Source organism: Nipponia nippon, unplaced genomic scaffold, assembly GCF_047370975.1.
Source record: "Nipponia nippon isolate SJK-2023a ecotype South Korea unplaced genomic scaffold, ASM4737097v1 scaffold_3, whole genome shotgun sequence".
Classification (NCBI taxonomy): domain Eukaryota; kingdom Metazoa; phylum Chordata; class Aves; order Pelecaniformes; family Threskiornithidae; genus Nipponia; species Nipponia nippon.
The window spans coordinates 21237854-21257219 of NW_028262347.1; the positions used below are offsets into that span (position 1 = coordinate 21237854).

The following is a 19366-nucleotide window of genomic DNA, read 5'->3' on the forward strand; positions in this document are numbered from 1 at the left end:
CAATTCCTTCTTCCAATTTCTTGATTTAAATTGGCAGTTTTGAAGGAAAAGATGGACTCCATTTCAGACAGCATTTTTACCTTACACTCGACATAACTGGACACAAATCAAGCCTTGGTACAGAACCAAGGGCAGCTACAGCTGAAATAAAGCAGAACTGGTGAAAGACTGCCTGTGAGATTAAGGTGTAGAATTTCAGAAAAAACGCTGGCTGTCCTTGCTATCGTAAACAAAGGTCTGAAATGAACAATCAAAAGTAGCTGTAGTTGCTCATGTTGATCTGAAGGGCTGATATAAAGTAAGTAGTTGCATGCAAAATGGATCGAGTACGTTTAGGAATCATGTATATTTAAATTACAAAACAAAACACAAAACCCAAAACAACAGAAAACCTTCAGGGAGGTATTCATTGTCACTTAACTTCAGGAATTTTTGCAAACACCCTTTTAATCTTTTGTGTCATATGTTAAGCAGATAGTGATAATTTCATGTAAGGCAGCTGAAACTCATTATGTAACCAGCTAACTGAGAAGGCTGTGGCTAAACAGACTTGCTTACATGGGTGATAAACTCAGCTTGTGGTTTTGTTCTTTTCTTGCAAACAGAAAGCAAAGTCATTTATACCAGAAAGACTCTTTGAATACTAAGTTACAAGGAAAGATTTCAGGGGAGGTGGTGAAGGGCAGTATTTAAGAATGAGCACAGGTAATAAAGCGAGGAAGGCAGCACTAGACTTCTGTGTAACGTCTGTGATGGATGGAGAAGTGCTCTCAGATGCAAGGGAAACACGGACACATGCATTGAAATTGAGATGCAGCAAACGAGTACTTAAATCTTGTATCACTTTTCTAGCTCCTAAGCATTACGGAAAGAACTAGAAGCGTTTGGGAGGACAGGAATCGTCCTAGAACAGTTGTAGTAGGAGAGGCAGCACCATCTCAATCTTGTTTGCTCAAATGCGTACCCAGTCTCACCAACGGGGTATGTGAAATGGCCAGGGAGTGAGAAAAAGGGGTGTGATCAGTGTTTCAAAATGCGTTATGCAGTTAACGCTGTGCTGAGGTTGTGCTCTGATGGCTGGAGTGAAACAGATGGCAAAGGCACGAACCTGAGGCGCGTTCGGGCTTTTCTCAGTGTTAACAGATAAAATGTATTTTACGTTAGATGCAATACAACCATTCTGCAGATCCCCTCACCCCACATGCACTCTTGAGAGAAGACCCATAGCAAGTACTTAGGGCAGGGATAAGAAGATACATACGGTCTGGTACTTTTTCTCAGCTGTGAACGCTCTGTTACTTAGAGCCTTGGTGAACTGGAAGTTATTCCTTGATCTTTGGTTCTTGTAGTTCTTGATGGGAGAGTGATCTGTTTAACCCTGTTTTGAAGCTGCTTTTACTTTCAGCATCCAAAAATGTCCTCTATCGGTGAGTTCCACAACTTTTTTCATGCAATGACTTTATTTAGTTTTACAACACAGGGTGTCCTAAATCTCATGCTGTAAAACAGTGATTATTCACCGTCTCTGACATGAAATGACATGGTGACATGTTTGTTTCCAAATCATTTGTTAGCCTTGCTCTTTACAGGAACAAATGTTGCTGGTAAGAAATGAAGTCAAACTTCAGAAGGCAACACATGTTGCTATGCAACATTTGACCTTTGGCAAGTTTAACAAGACATCCTAAAATAAATCTTTCTACAGCAGCATTATACATGTTAAATGCATATTATTTACAACTCCGTTCTGTGTTTGAATGTCATAAATGTAATATAATTTATAGATGGACCATACTATGTGTCTTTTGCTTTATTCAGGTTAATTCAACCCTTGATTATTTGAATATGCTCAGCCTATTTCTGCTTTTATTAAGAAAAGCTATACTCTAAGCTAGGGTCATTTGTAATCAGTCAAGACAAAAGGAATTCTTCTTTTAAGAACTTGAATAGTCATGAGCAATTTATTACTTCAAAGTCCCTTCAGAAATTCCACTAAGTAAGTTTTCAGAGTGTCTCCCTTACTTTGCACCACTCATGCAGGAACTTGAGGCTTCACCCTATGTCCCCCAAATGCAGAAAAATTTGTAATACTCCACTTCGTTTGTAGATGGGCTGAGAGACTTCCTAAATGCCCTCTTATATCTAAGGGAACTTAAATCCACACTTTATTCCAGGCAAGTACACTGAATATTAATCTATATTAAAGGAGAAAATAAGCTCTATGTTTCTTGTCGAGCTAAAGAAAGACAACACAGGACTTGGAGATGAGAAGATTCATTTAAGAGAGAGATGGCTTTAGTTTCTATTCCAAGGACTGTTTGTTTATTGAAAGCAGCCTTTGGGGAAAAACTGCAGTAATCTTTATCCCAGTTTGAGACAGATGCCCCTTCCTATTCAGGGTGTGGGCTACCGTACCACTCGTGCCCTATGTTGGGGAGGTTACCTGTGCTGTCACAGAAGTGATACAGCCACTGGTGCTGCAGGTGCTGCATGGGGCATGATCTAGCCCTTTGTTTACAAACCCAACCATGTTGCAGATCTTAAAATGAAGCACTTTCCAAGAACCACATATGCAGAGCAAGAAGCAACACGACATAAATAAACCTCAAACACTGTTCAAAACTGCAATCCAATCCCTCTTTCCTGTCTCCTTGTATGTATTTTACCTATCTCGACCCCAAACAAATACACTAAACAAGCCCATTTAAGCTGATAGAAGCTATTTTCATCAGCAGTGAGGCTGAGAGCAGTAGTACACGCTACTACCGCAGCTGATCATCACTGCTTTAAGTCCAACAGGTAGCACCCAGACACCAGAACCGAAGTCTGTAGAAAGACGCAGTCAGCTACGTCTGTCTGACATTCAGCAAGACTAAACTCTTCACATGCCTAATGTCCAGGTATTCTGTGCCACTTCAGGCATTAGCTTGAGATGCCTATGTTACAAGCATAATAGCCCTAGGTTTTCCCTGTAGTTAATAGAGCAAGTTTTTGCAGAGGGAGTAACTATACATCTAACTTCGGCAGTGCAGACATTTGTCTACGCTTGAGCAGGATAAATTTTAGTTCAGGTTCTTGATTTGTGGATTACAGTGTGGGGGAGTTACATAAAGTCAATGATTAGGCTTAACATCCTTACTCAAAAGTTTTCCTTTGTATTGTTCCAAATTCTCAGCTATTTGCACATGTACTTCCTTCTGTCTCATGTGAATTGTTTGATGTTCAAATTGGCTCTGAAGGAAGCAGAGTTTTCTTCCAAAGAGGAATCAAACAGATAATACTTGGGTGATTTCAAGAGCAGCCAGAGACTTGACAAACAAGTTCTGCAGGTTGCCTTTGCCAGATCTGCTCAGCATGAGGAAGCCTGCGCAAGAGCCACAGCCACCCTTGGGGAACAGGCTCCACCCCACCAGATCAGTTCCTCTGACACATAATCTAGAGGATAAGAAGAAAACATGGTCCTAACGAAATGTACGCAGGTTCCTCAATGAAGCATGCTTTAAGAGTTAACAAACAAGCCAGCCACTTTATTCAACAAGAACTTTTTACTCAAGTCTTCAGTCAGCAAGGAAGTTTTCTGCTCATGATTATTTCAGCGATACTGATTTTTTACACTAATGGAGCTCCTGTCACATTACAACTGGCCCTAATAAAAATTCTAACTTCTTTTCCCTTAGTTTACCCCTTAATTTGTTCCATTCAGCAATCTAGGCAGACATCTTAACAAAAACATCTAATAAGAGATTACAGAGCATGCTATCTTATTCTAATTTATAGAATGCAACACATGGCACATTAGGTTATTCCTTTCCAAAGGGACTACTTAATAAAAAAAGGAAAACAGCACCTATCTTCTTAAAGTGTATTCAAGTGAATATTTTCACAGGTAAATTTTTTCACTGCAAATTAAGATAATACTGCAGCAGAAGAGGGAAACATTATTTTAAAATTCTTTTTCCTGTGAAATCCAAGTTGCTGCTTATTCATGAACTGTTGGAATAAAGATAACCACCCTTTAGTACTCCAATCTGTTATGAGACAGTGCTTGTCAAGAAGTCCAGCTGCTTTTTAAGCAAATCTTTCACTTTAGTTTGGTAGCCTACAGGGCACAATTAGGTATTGTGATGAAGCTACAATGAATATGGCTTTCCTATGCTGATAACATCATTAAGTTTCAGGCAATCTGACAACTGAGGGCGTTACAATCCTGCAGATACATCAAGTAATACATCTTTGCACACACAGATTACATATCAAATTATTGCCGTAGCACAAACCTGTTCCATTATGTATCTTATATAGGACAATTAGGACATACCTGTGCTACGTTATGAAACAGACAGCTACCCAAACCAAGTAGACAGGTTTTACTTAATACCACTAAATTTGTAGGTAGCCTTTCTCAAACATATCTAACAATACAACTCAGTGTTTGAGTATATTCTGACTAGGAATGCATTGTAATATTTATGTAAGAAACAGGACTGTGCTAAATACCAATCGGTACAAAGATTTTCCGTGCCTTTCCACAGAAGCTGAATTGCAGTGCTGGAATGACAATTTGCTGCTGTCTTATTCAGTCATCAGCAAAATTACATCAAAAGACTTACTTAAAATTCACAGTCAAGATGATAGAGGAAGTTTTTCCAACAGTACTAATTTTGGTTTCAAGTTTAAAGTAAAAGGAGGTAGCGCAGTAAGGTTCAACCCAATTTTACTGATGCCAGGTATATTTGCCAGTGGCCTGTGGGTTGTCTTGTAATGTGATATTTGAAGAGGGTTTGTTTCCATCAGTATGTGTGTGTAAGAAAACATCAACTGGTCTCCTGGTTTAACATCTTCTCTTTTGTCATACCTGTGAAGAATAAAGAAGGCTTATTTACATTCCTCTCTTTACCTATTAAACATCTCCATTATCACAAGGGCATGTAGCATCCAAGATGAAACGCAAAAGGAACTGTAACATTCTCAGTTATATCTCTTGATTAAATTAGCTAGCACTGGAGAAGGAAATAGTATTTTTGAAGAGTTTAGGGAGCCAGTCATTCCATGCAAGTCTTTCTCTGCTATTGTGATATAAATCAGGACTCCTAAAAAATTTCTCACTAGTCCTCTATTTGAGTTCTGTAAAGAAAGGTCACCAAAGCCTAAGACTGTAGAGAACTGGACTCATTTTTAAAGCTTTACCGTACAAAAATTGCAGTTTGGGTAAGTGTGGTGTTGGGGGTTTTTTTGTTGGTTTGGTTTTTCTTTTTTTTTTTTTTTAATTACAAAAAATGTTATGAGGCACTTTAGCAGAAACCCTTCTCTTCTGGTAGTCATACATTGAAGTAGGAGCCTCAGAGAACAGTGGGGAGAAGACTTCCTTGAACACTCTAGGAAAGAAAGAACAGCCTGGCAATTACAGAATTAACTTGGCACTTGTTATTTCTGGATTCAGTCCCCTGATCTACTACATGTTTGGGCAGGTCACTTTGGGCCAGCTTTTATAAACCTGTTTAGGTACCTAAATATATATAAATTATATAAAAATATTTATATAAAAAGTAACTAGCAAGTTCTAAAACTATTTAACATGTACAGTTACAGTTATTTCTTAAAAGGAGTTATATTCAATCTAGCTGTAGAGGGAATTTACAGGATGAGAAAACAAGTGACTTAAGCATTTGGCAGGGATGTGAAAGATCTAGGTTCAGCCGCTCTCCGTCTGATCTAAGCCCAGAACTGAAGTTTGTTATCTGACAGAGCTGTATGAACCTCTCTAATTTTCCAGAAATTGAGGTAATCTCCCTCACTGTTTCATGAAGACACTGTCCTACTTCGCAATAGTTATTTATTTGTTCACTGAAGAGAGTCAGGCAAATTTATAGCCCAAGGGTTAGGATGCTTATATTGGACATGGCAGCCTGATCAAGTCCTCAATCAAACAACTTCAAAGGGGAAGAATAAGGTAAGTCCACCCCAAAACACTCTGTAGACCACTGTTAAGTGTGCTTCCAAAAGTGGGAGACCTGGACTCAAATCTTTGCTCCATATCCCAGAAAAAATATTCTCCACTAACACTGGGTAACACTCCAGAAGAGAGAGGTTAAAATGGAGGTTACTTACCTTTAGTTTGTTTATGACAAGATAGTCTTAGGCATCTAAGTATAAAAGAGTGTCCATGCTCTGTAACTCAGGTGAAGAGCAGTGCCCAGTTCTTCACCCTTTCTATTGCCCTTTTCTATGGACTGTTTTCTACCAGCTTTTGGAGCTCCTATTCTTATGCACCTGATTCCTCCCATGCATTTCACAAGCAACTTACTCAAGGCAGTGGCTTTTCTCACAGGCATGGACACTGGTAGGGAAGTGCTGCAATCCCAACCCTACATTACCCTTAAATGCACCTAGGAGTAAATCCAGGCTGCACCTTTCGCTATGTGTGTCTTTGCAGGCCTGGCCTCTCACCTGCCTGAATTCTCTGTGAAAAACTGGAAACAATCTCCATTTATATTTTTACAACATTCCCTGACATAGCACTCGTTAACATTTAAGATATTTAAAGCAAGTACTCTACAGCAAACTAGAGGATTTGCATGGATTGTTAACTAAAATTTTGGCAACCCAGAACAGACCCCAGGCTGACAAAATCCAGAGAAGTCAATAAATACACCATATAATGCAGAAGACTTTGCACACTGAACAAGTGCTTTCTTCTTCAAAAAAAATTGCACGCTAATTTCATCTGCTATTTCCAAAAAGATCACAATACCACTTAGGATGGTACATGCATCCAAACTGGCAGAAGGAATGACATACGTCACAACAACTTTACCAACTACTAATTTTGCATTTTCTTCATCAGCAAATAAAGGGCCTTTCATCTGACTGCAAGCATTTCTGAATTTTATTATTTTTAAATACTTTAAGCTTACACAGCATGTTTATTCCTGGTTCAAAGAGACTGCACTAATTGAAGACAAGATTGTAACACCTGTTCTGCGTAAGAATCTGCATCAAGCTTCTTTCAATCACCCTTTGAAGAAAAATAATAGATCACTTGCATTTTTCTTGAGGCAAATAGATCTAATCTGAGCACACCACTGAAAGCTGTTAACTTTAAGACACTTTTATTTATGGATTGTAGTTATCCTGATGAATCATCAGCCTTCATATCCACTCCATCCATAAATCTGTTTTCACCTGATGTACACAGCCTATGAAGATGGTAAATTAGTTTTCACCCATCTGAAAGGCTGTCACTTCCTTGGATAAAGAGAAAATGGGACAGCTGGTGCCACTAAACTTTGTGCTATTGTGCTGTCAAAGTGTAGTCCTGTGTATGATGCTCGGTTGTGGATTTTGCCTTATTTTTTTAATGTGAAACGTTATGATGAATCAGCCCTCCCCTGAGGCTTTTTTATGATGAGTAAAGATAAAAGTGAGAGAAACAAACTGCTCTGTAGCTGCAACACTATGAAACATCCATCAGTGACAGGGATATTATTCATTCACCTTCCAAACCCACTACACTACAGCCTTGCAAGCCCAAAACAATCCAAAACCCACCACCTCAAAAAGCTCATTGAAATTAAGCATTGTATTTAGAGAGTAGAGTTGTATTTAGAGGAGCGTGTGTACTGAAGTATATTCAAAAAACAAAGATTGGAACATTTTAGCTATCATGTGTGTTCTATCACTTGTAGTCTAATAGTTTAATATCTCCTCCTGACTGTTCATGGCTTAAGACTTTCTCTACATTGAACATGCAAAAAACAATTTGAAATAAACATTGAATTGGTAACTGTGAAGGCAATTCAGCTTTAAACTGTCTGTACCATCACAATATTATGAGAGAGCACAGAAATAAAATACGGCATAGCAAGCTCGATGATTTTTATGATTTCCCCAGAAGCATACTTTTCCCTTCTTCCTCTTTAGTTACAAAACACTTTTCTCTCTAAACATACCAATAATTAAATTATGTTTGTTAATCTGATCCTGAAGACTGTCACTGGGGAAAAAGAACTCCATGCTCAGAATACTTCTTAAACCAAAATCTGCTTGTATTGCTTTTGTTTTGTGCAAGTATGAAGTGAGGCTTTGTGTCACTTTCTGCTGAATCATTTTCATTAAGATGACATTTTAAATCAGAAACCTACACTTCAGCTGAAGAGGTAGGCCTAAGAATCAGAAAGATGGCTTTTTTTTGGTCTGCATCCCGAAAAGCAAACGATGCCATCCCACAAATGTCTCCTACTATTCATTTCAATATTCTGATTCTTAAAACTGTTTGTACATCACTGCTGGTCATCATAACAAAGCACTCAACTGCTTTCTCTCAGAGCCAATGAATGTGACCGACAGTCCACAACAACGGCTTCAATGCCACCTATGTCCGGGATGTTCCACATAAAAACAGACTTTGAATATTAATACGCAGATAAGCCTCACATGCCACACATCATTCAAAAACAAAGTGAGAAGACACCCCCACAACTATATACACCGTTCTGCCAAGAGCAGAAAAATGTTCATCTACAGCTGTGTTTTACAAGATCTAGTGAGATATTAAATGTAGCTGCATTAAAGATATTGCTGTTTTATTGAGCTAACAATTTTTTTGCACTGTTTCTGATGTCTCTAAAAGATTCTACGCTATTTAGGCAAACCAGAACCAACCAAAACAATTAAAAAATGTTGCAGTGCTCTATTTCTGAAATCGCAGCACTGCACACATCAAAATTCTGAAGATTCACATTGTTCTTGACCTGGCTTAATAAATATGCTGTACCAGAAACCGTATCTGTGATGCTTGCCCCTGTGCATATGCAAAAAAGGAATAAGCAGGCTCCTATCTTTAGATCAAAATACCTTGTTCATAACATACCTCCAATCTGAATTGATTTCTAGAAACCGAGAAACTCCTGTTTGTGCTGCAGCCATATCAATATGAACAGAGACGTCTACGTAAACAAAGAAAACAAAATACAATTTCAAAATTCTTCTAAGAACACTCTGATTAATAAATTAACAAAACAGTAACAGAGACAATGCATGTAAATAGCGTGAAGAAGCAGTATCCAATACATGTAAAGATATACTAGCAGAAAAAAATTGCAGTTGAAATTAGGCGAACAAACCTCAAACCAGCTTTACATACCTGCTGTTGAAGGTACCAACTCATGCAACTTCTGAATTGCCACTCCTCCAGGATAATTGAAATGTGAAACATATAAAGATGTTCCTGAATAAGCAGCATTAACTATAAGATGTGTTATAACAAAGAAAGATCCAAGTTTGTACAGCCAGGATTTCCGGTAGTTATTCAGACTATTGAGGGGGGGAAAAATGAGTGAGAATAAACTGTTATTCTTCTGTCATACTGGTCATTGACTATTGTGACAGAACTTTTATGAAAACTCCACTGCTAGGTAATAAAGATTAATGCAAACTTTATTTCAATCATGTGTATGGAATGCCTTTATTATCCATTTCTAAAAGACTAGCTTCTAGTGGCATTTAAATTAGAATCTTCCTATTAACAAAGCTAATAAATGCTCATCAATAAAGCTAAGTATTTCTATATTTAAAAACTTTAGCTATGAATGTATTGTCTTTCAAAGAAGTTCAGAGTTTAACTTAAATTTGTTTACTCAATATACCCAAGTTTAACTATTTAATACAAACACCACATTTCATGAGCCCCACCTGTATATTAAATTACCTCCTAGGGTAAGTTATGTTAGCAACACAGTAGTACACTGGAATGCGTCTTTTTCGCTGGTGGATAAAATACACTGTATTGTAACAGCATGACAGCAAAATCGGGGCTCTATTCTCAACTCTGCCCCAGACTTGCCAAATGGTCCTGTGAAATCATTTCCCTCATTAGTCGAATGGGTACGACGATACAGACCTCCTTTCTAAAGCACATGAAGATCTCAAGATGATCCAGATTCCAAGATGGAAAGAAGTGCATAAAACCAGTAATAACAGTTTTGTTTTTCTTTTGCATTTTCAGAGAAAAAAAATAAACAGAATTTTGAACTTACATTCGTGAGCACATTTTAGCGGCCACTATGTTGAAGACAGGGAAAGTATATATGATAAAACGCAGCTCTTTGTGTGGGAGAAACGAATATAAGAAAATAAAGCCCAGTGCTGGCAGAAGTAATATCCGAGTTCTCTTTTCTGCTATACCCAAAGGTACAAATATAATGCTGCATCCCAAAGCACGAGGCAGGGCTGAATAGAAATACCACAAGAAGGGGGAGGTCTTCAAGATGAAAAGGAGAGTTAAGGATGCTTTCACTGCTGACAAGTAAGGTAACTATTCTTTACAGTAGTACAGGCAAATTTTGCAAATATACAGTATACTTTTTGTATATTGCATTCTTCCAGGCATTTGGTTTTCTGCCTTACCCTTTGAGAAATAAAAGCAGTTGCCTAACTGCATTCACATCACCAAACAGGCATATCAAATGGTGCTAATGATGAGCAACATGAAAACCCACGGGGAAGAAACCTGGCTTTACATTGGTAGAACACAAAGAAGCAAGAAGGAACAGTCAGCAGAGGAAAGTTAAAATTTACGGAAAGATCTAAGAAACAGATATTGTTTCATAAGCTTCAAATAATGAAACACTAGATGAAAAGTAGAATTTAACACCATAACTGAGTCTCAGGAATAGGTTACATCAAGTCTTTGCTTTGGCTGGTAGTGTTCAATAGGTCTTTCTCCCTGGATGTTTCAAAGGATACTCCCCAGTTGGAACTTTTGTTCAAAATTGTGTTATACCAGAGCACTTTCCCCTCAGGCCACACAAGTTGCCTCCAAAAAAGAGAATCCACAGCAACTGTTAGCCCTAAAAGAATTAAAGAAATACAAATGTGCATGTATTAAAAACTAGGGAAAAGCAAACGAGCACATCCAAACTGCACATTTACTGATGAGATCAACATAAACTGGAACACGCATTGTAAGCCTCACCCAAAGCCACAGGGAAGGTTGAATCTGTCTGTCTTGCAGTGGAAATGCAGGGGAGGGAGGCACTTCTTAACAGAAGTCTTAATAGACATACATTGGATAGGAATCTGATTGAGATTCACCCCTCTCCAACCCCAGGTGTGAAAAGCAGTGGTTTAATTAAAAGAATATTAGAGCATTAAATTTAATGAATGGTAAGAAACCCAGGTTAACTTCAAATGGTACTAAATGGATTTTTACTGTAAAGCTGGTAAGTTAAGAAAAACAATCTCTAGAAGTTTGCTACTATTTATTAGGTGGGAGGGAAGAAGGAGGACAAGGGATGAAAGGCAAAAAGACAGCAGAGCAGCAAATCCGTCAGCCTCATCTCCTCCACTCAGCTCTGTGAAAACTGCTCTGGTATTTAAGAAGTTTGCCCAGAGAGGGAATGGGAGTACCCGTGACTAACTCCTGTCGGACCTCCAGATTCTTAGGCTGTGAGGTGCCTCCAACTGCACATGGCATGATCTTTTATTGTTTCTACTGTCCACGCTGTGGAAGGGACAGCACACTACCAGAAGTCATCAGGCATCTGACAACACCATTCTCAATTAGGTAGGCTGGCAGAGAAGCTTAGAGTATTTACGCACACATGCATGAGCCTTCCATGGATGGGTAGAGACAAGGAGATTTTTCAACCTCTCTAGCATGGATAATCACTTAAACTATTAAAATTCATGTAATAAAGAAACAGAGCTGAACTGTGACTCTCCCCACAACCCTCTTGCTCAGTATCCCTGTCTGTGACACTGTTGTATTTCATCCTGGGATTCGGTTTATCGTCATGGCAGTAGATACTACAGCTGATAATGCACATGTAGCTACAGCCAGGTACTAATTCTACTAAAGTCAACTTGCATGTCTAAGCTTTTTTAAGACCAGGATGTTATACTGTAAGCATCTAAAGGCAGAGGTCACAGTATCTTTCTACTGCTCTGTGCACACCTATCTCCTCACAGGGAATTTTTAAAATAAATAAATACCCTTGTCATATTACCAGCAAATGGAATCAGATGGGGGGGGGGAAGGGAAAAAAGAAAAAAAAGCCCTAAGGGACACATCACTAGAGAAGTCAGTCAAATCTCCAGACTTCTACTGAATTTACTATGTGGCATTTATTTTTTTCCAAGCAAACACTTACCCAACCAAAAAATTCCAGCAGGAACAGCATGGGAAAGGACCTTGAAAATGGAGATTCTTTTAGTTAATAACGTCACCAGGAGCATGAGGCCCAAGAATATGCAGAGCTCTGATCTGAAGACTATAATTGCCAAAGCTGAGAACCAAATGAATGGCCTTTGCTTTTGCTGGATCCAAAACGTCAATGCCAGGAGCACTGCAAAAATAAAGCACACCGTCTGACACTCTGAACTGTTCACTTTCTAAAGGGCAACAAATTTTCTCAATGCTAGCGGCTTGTTCCTCTAACTTCCCACCAATCCTCTCTTGGTCTTCCTACCATTTCTAGTCCAGAAATTCTTCCTCTGTTAGAGAAATGTAGTTTGGAATAACACATAATTTTCTACTGTTGATGCTTAAATAATTAGGAAAAGCATAACCACAGAAGGAACACATGACAACTCTTCCTAGACAGTATATTTAATAGCTTTTAGGGAAAGAAAAAAAACCAAACCAAACCTTAAGGGAGTACTAAAAGCCTTTCAAACTAAGATTCATAATTATTATTGCTCAGCATCAGCTGAAGAGTTAGTTTGTTCTCTTGGCTGAGTATGTCCCGTATTCATGATACCACCACCCCATTTCAAATATGAAAGAGACTATGGAGTACCGCTCAGGGAGAAGAAACCATAAATCCATTTGCATGGTTAGCTGGAGACACACCCTGTCTCTACAGATGAAGTTGCCTCTGCTTTTTCACAGTTTTTAAACACATGGTAATGCTGACTACATAGTAAAGTGGTCATGATCCTAAGGGAAATGTGTGAAAAATTAATAGTACAAAACCATGAAACAACTTCTATTTTTTAATACTTGAAGAAATTACCTGAGAAGTTTATTACTACACAGTGTTTATCTGCAATTCAACTGGTTTTTGATTTGTTTTTCAGTTCTGATCTACACAGGTTCTTACATCAACCTCATGATTTTCTTAGTTGAACAACTTGCACTGAAGCATTAAGTGACTCAACTAATATCTGTCACGTGTGGTTAATCTTCCCTCTCCTCATCTCTGGGGAAAAACTGTAAGTGTAGACTAAGGTTTTGACTTTGATATTTTTTCCCCCTTTACTTTAAAATGTACAAAATACTACATTTGTAGTTAACTCCAGAAGAGGAAGGCAGAGAGGTTGTGGTGGGAGTTTGTTCCACAGTCTCATGAGAAAGCTGTTTCCTGTGTAGACTAAGTTCACAGATTTTTTTTTTTTGAACTGCAGGTGTACCTACTGCCTTTTCAATAGCTCTATGTTTTATGCATCAGATATGTGTACTCAAACCTCTAGTTAACCAAAGCCATCTGACAAACACCACATATACTCAGATTCAATAAAACTTGATTCAACAGTCATTGTAAGCATATATGGTAAAAAACACAGAAAGAAATCACAACTGCTTAAGTTTTCTAGTCTTGTTACCACACAATTTAATCAAGCACGTATATTGATTTGGTCTGATCACGTATTTTCTGTGCTTTAACTATTGATACATTTGAGAAAAATTTTTATATTTTAAAATTACTTCTATGTGAATACTTACCAAAAGGAAGTGCAAACACATTAGGGAGGGTTCGTGTACAGTAAAACATCAAATGAAACTGAGTAACAGTGATGAGACAGAAGATTGTTGATGTAGTTGCTCCAAACTGCTTTCTAACTTCTTTCTGCAACTTCCATAGTGTGTAAATCACACTGAGCCCCAAGCTTCCTCGGACTATTAGAAGAATAGAAATGGGAAATAAGAGTAATATCAGAGGGATCACTGATGAACAACCATGTTACACAATGTAACGGGAAGAAGTTATGAAGAATAATACTGAAGATATCACAATATAACCCACTTCAAAAAAAAACCAAAAAAACAAACAAACACAAAACTTCCCCATTAGTTTATCTATTTTAATCCACCTTCAACTTCTCTGATACTTTTGCACAAAGGTCAATGCTTCTGTGCCCAAGTTAAACAATATTTTCTGAAGCATACACGAAGTACACATGAGAGCGTATTCTCTGAAGACACTTGTTTTTTCTACACTGTGTGACATTTGTTAGCACAGACTTTCTCTGTGCTGTTAGTTACTCCAAAGAGGGGGTGGAATTGCCATGCTGGCTCTAAGCACCTACAGTCTGCAAAATCCCTCATTAAGGAAAAGAATATCACGTTTTAACCACCGATCCAAACCCTGAATGTTACAACAATGTCATCCATTAGTCCAGTAGTAAAAACATCTCCACTCTGACGACTTAAAGTTCTCATACCTATCAGCTGGGAGTAAAACTTGGACATTCTTAGCACAGAAAGTACATATATAGCAGGGCTGGAAAGAGCAGCAATAAAAATCGGTCCAAGAAACGTTCTTGGGACAACTCCAGGAAATTCATGATGGTCATACTGCAAAAAGGAAAATCTAATTAAGACAGGCAAATCAGAAACAAAGGAAAACTGGGATAAATTATATTCATATTCCATTTATCCTATTCATATAGCAAGGAATTGCAATCTTTAACAGTGTCCAAGAAAGAACACGTTCTTTCCAATTTACCTTATCCAAGTCCAGCTGGTGGTACACCACATCATGGATAGCTTGTAGGTTAAAGCTTTCCTCCACTTTTGTAAAAGGACAGACAGTTAAATGAACAAAGGCCACAACAATAATCAGAAGCAGCAATGGGAATGACCGCCCACTCGAGCTCCTCTTCTGAGCCATACTGGGTTCAAAATTCACATATATTCTATTATTATTAAAAAGAAAATTAAAAGAAAATATATTAATAACATGGTATGAAGTGTACAAACAGAAAAAGAGAGACTGATAATGCAAGGAAAACATATTACAGTACTGTAAAAGTTTAAACAAAGACTAAGAAATTAAATAATCCATCCAATTTTTTTTTTAATATATATACATTCAATGAATTGAGTAGATAGCCAAAAACATATTCAGGCTGCATTTCAGGATTTATGCCACCTTTTGCAAATGTAAAGGTTTTAGTTTTCACCTAAAAAAACTCAGACAACATAGACTCTACTTAAGAAAATACTTCCCTTTGCGTCCCATACTGCCACCACTGCTGAGAGTACCACCTCAATTATGTCTGTGTTTTGTGGGAGAGACAGCTTTGTAACTTACTCTCACTTTAATCTCACACTGGATTTACACATGATCTTTAGAACATACTCTCTCGTTTGTCTAGGACTCTGAAACAAGTGGGAGAGGAACCACGAGGATGAGAAATCACTCGGAACGGAGTACTTTGATCTTCTGACCTTTCCAGCGGCTAGGTCTGGACTCAGCAAGTGAAGGACAAATGCCCTTCGGCACCCACACCACGCGTCTTTACGGCGTGAGGTGGTCCGAACCCCATCCTTCGCACTCCTACCCAGAAATGAAGGCCATCTCTCCCGAGCGCTTAGTTTCACAACACTGTGCTAAGCATTCTTATGGCAGTACTTATGATGTATTTTATCATGATAAATCATGCATCCAGGTGATGCCAGAGCAAACAAAGCATAGGTGTTGTCATGGGTAAACAGTTCATCTTTTCTAGTTTCAGATTATAAAGCAGTAAAAAAAAGTTATTTTCCATGACCATTTCCAGCAAAATTTGGTAATCTATTTCATGTTCTTTTAATTTAAGCATCCCACTTTTTGCTAAGTTCACAATTCAATAAAAGACAAGAGATTTTGGTTATTGTTATTCTTGTTCTGTTCTTACAGAAACAAAACTTTAAAAATAGCACCTTTAAGGTACAACTGGGGTTTTGGTTGGTGAAGTTTTCTCCTGTGTTTTGGTCTAAATATGTCCATTAAACAGATGTAAGATAGTTGGCAGATTTGCTAGGATCACTTAGCAACTGCTTCCTAGAGTTACCTTTTCCTGAATTGATGATTGTCCTGCTCCTTAGTAAAAATAAATAGAGTGAGCTAATGTTCCTTTTTTTCACAGCTAACACCAATAAATCCCAAAACTTGTACACTTACTGTAAATTGCATGTATCTGCATATTATTTTATACATCGCACTGATTGCATCTCTTTCTCACAATTGCTGCTGTTACAGACTGTAACTGAAGCTCTAACCCCAGGCTCAAAGACAGTTCTGTGGTAGGTCCGTACGATTTTTGGCTTGTTTTGCAATGTTAAGGGCCTAAATAAACATAACATCCCAGGAAGTGCAAAGAAGCCTTTTTAACCTGTGCCTAGTACTACTTCTTTACAAGGCTGGATAAAAATGGCTTATGCTACGACAGAATCCTTTTTCCACAGCAGTAGTAAAAGAGGTACGGGACTGCCATCAGGAGCACTTCAAGCCTCTGCACAGAGCAATTTATCATGTACATATTCTTGTCTCTAAAAAGCTCTCTTGCTGAATTCTTCCAATAAATACAGAGGCATCTCACGTTTCTGGCCAAACTTACCCAAGAGAAAAATGGACACTGAAGGACCAATAATATAGTAGCATATAGCAGCACAGGCATTCGAGTAGCTTGTGTGTCATGTGAAGCAGCATCTAATACACCAGCAAGGTAGGTATTCCTCACTCCCAATTTGCAGCTTCTTAACACTTCAGATATTTTAGGACCCAATGAATCCTTGTGAAAGTGCCAAGAAGCTCTATTTTTTCCTTCTTAACTGTATCAGTTGTGTAATAAAAAGATGTTATCTTCACCTATTAATATTGCATTCGTTATACTCTGACCACTCTACCATATAGCCTGCTCCTGATATCTTTAGCTGATCACCAGATGAATAATCAGTCCCCAACTTCCTAAATCATCAGAATGACAATGAAGCGATGTATCCCATACACAGTTTATCACAAGGCTTTTTTTAATCTTGTTGACACCAATCCTTTTGTATGCCTGAAGAAAGTAAGCTTGCCAGCACACTCATACATTTTGAAGATAATTATATGCATTATACATACTGAGATTCCCTGAAGGGAAACATGTTAGAAGATAAAAAAAACAAAGCATGAAGACAACACCTACGTTTCTGAGATAAAGCCTAATAAATTTAGTGGTCTTGTCAAGACTCAAGATAACTTGCTCTGTTGAAAACTGATGCTGACAAATCTCAAAATTCCAGTGGAATTTATCAAGACAGGTAGACACTGAATTTGATGTTTAAAATAAATTTGCTATATAAAGGCAAAATACTTGCAATTACAGCTTTTATTTTTAAATGCTAAAAACACAGAAACAGATTCTCACTTAATAAAAATATTTTAATAATGAAGGTTAGAGGAATATCGTAAGCGAATACAAATAGTTTTATCCATCATTAACGTTCCAACAACTTTAGAAGAATCTTCCTCAGACCTGTACAACATAGCCACATTGACTCCCCCCCAGATGTCTACATCAGGACTGAATCACAGAAGAGCAGAGATTTTTCAGCACAAAGAATTCATCCTTTCCTGGGATTAAACTGGGTGAAAACAAATCATTTTCTTACATTAAAAAAAGGCTGAAGCACTTTCATCAAAAACGGTTTATTCTTTTTCTATACTTTGTATATGGAAGGGTCATTAGCTCCAATAATAGACTTTTTACTCTTCCCATGGAATATTTAGCTCACTTATGTTTTTCAGACACTCTTCAGTATAAATATGTTAGAGTTTGGCAGCCAAACTGCATGTCGAATCTGTCTACAGCGACTGCATTTCACTCCCTCACACGCTCTGTATGGAGGCACCTCAGCAGAACGACCAAGAGCATCCCACCATAAGGTCCTCCCTCTTTGGCTTGATCTAGCTTTGGTAAAACCTGTGTTGTAGTCTCTTGCAATTTGCATGTGTTTTTCCTACGCTTTAATAGTTCTAAAGCTAACTTCTGAATGAGGTCAGATTTAAACCTCGTAGTTGCTGGGATTGCTTTTTCTTCTTTTCTAAGAAGGAACATGACAGTTGCAATGCTTATATACATTTCCTCACGAGTTTGGGGACTGGCTAAAAAAAAAAACTAAGACAAAAAAAGAGAAGAGAAAGTTGGGGCAGGAAATGAAGTCTGGGACCGCGCCAGATAGGAAGGTGCGACGCGGCTATGTAGAAAATATCACTCTTCGGACTGGGGAAGAAACACACCGAAAGCTCTCGACTTAAAAAAAAGACCCCAACCCACACCAAGCCGAGCCCGCTCCCACCCCGCCGGCGGCCCGCCGCCCCGCCGCCCCCGGCCACCCGCCGCCGCCGAGCCGGTGTCCGGCCCCCCTCTAGCGGCCGCCCGGCTGCGCACAGCCCGCCACCGGCCGGCGGGTCCCCCCGGGCGGCGCGGCCCCTCGGCTCGCCGCCTGCCGCCGAGCCACGCCAATCCACCGGGCTCGACGGGTACCCGAGGAACGCCGAATTCGGATCGCCGTCAGCCCGCACGTCACGGCGCGCAGCGACAGGCGGGACTGAAAGTTACTCCCCTTCGGGTCGCTCCTAGGCGGCCCCGGGGCGCCTCAGGGCGAGGCCACGGCATCACCCGCCGCTTCCGAAGCCAGCGGCGCCGTCCCCGAGGCCGCGCGGGAGCGCCGCGGCAGATGCGGGCCCGCCCGCCCGCTGACAGGCACCTCAGGAGGCGGCTGCCCTGCCCGCTGCCTCCCGCCACGCCGCAGCCCCCGCGCCCGGGAGGCGGAGAGCCGGGGGCGCGCTGCCGCGCGGCTGCAACCGCAACCCGGCGCCTCGACGGGGGACGGGGCTCCCGGGGACGCCCTCTGGCCCGGTTGCAGCCGGGCTGTGGCGAACGAACGGGCCGTTGGCGGCCGCCCCGCTCCCCCTCGCAGGCGCACACGCACACGCACACGACCGTTACCTCCCTCCCCGCCCGCCGGCACCGGCCCAGGCGCGGCACCCTGGGCCCGGCCCGGCCCGCACTCACCGCCCGGGCGTCCACGTGGCCGCCCCGCAGAGGGCGCTGGCGGGGGGGGCTGGCGGCGGGAGAGGGGGGGAGACAGCCCCGTGCCCACGTGACCGCCTCTCCGGCCAGCCATATTGGGTGAGGGCAGGGCACACCCCCGGCAGTGAAAGGGCTCGGAAGCGGCCACCAGATATAAATGGCGGATGGATCTGAAGCCCTTACGGAGCTTGTGCCTGCCCGTTCTCGTGATGGCGGCGACGCGCGAAGCCGGTGGGCGCTGCTTCCTCCGACAGCTCTCTGCGCACGCGGGGGGCTCCGATTGGTCCGGAGCGTGGCGGGC

The 19366-nt window shown here is 40.3% G+C and overlaps 1 protein-coding gene across 3 annotated transcripts; it reads right to left on the bottom strand.

Moving 5' to 3' along the window:
• Positions 1–1432: 1432 nt before the first annotated feature.
• ALG12 (ALG12 alpha-1,6-mannosyltransferase) lies at positions 1433–19276 on the bottom strand. 3 transcript variants are annotated; one of them, XM_087767639.1, is made up of 10 exons: positions 19048–19276; positions 14727–14916; positions 14443–14575; positions 13724–13897; positions 12150–12344; positions 10744–10847; positions 10035–10258; positions 9143–9312; positions 8870–8945; positions 1433–4855 (listed from the first exon to the last, which is right to left on the bottom strand). In XM_087767639.1, the coding sequence occupies exons 2-10, from the start codon at positions 14889–14891 to the stop codon at positions 4624–4626; spliced, it is 1473 nt and encodes a 490-aa protein (XP_087623765.1). In that variant the 5' UTR covers positions 14892–14916; positions 19048–19276; the 3' UTR covers positions 1433–4623. The 3 variants fall into 3 exon arrangements, with proteins under 3 accessions (XP_087623765.1, XP_087623766.1, XP_009461136.2); XM_087767640.1 differs by having other exon boundaries at positions 18982–19053; XM_009462861.2 differs by lacking the exon at positions 19048–19276 and having other exon boundaries at positions 14727–15029.
• Positions 19277–19366: the final 90 nt, after the last annotated feature.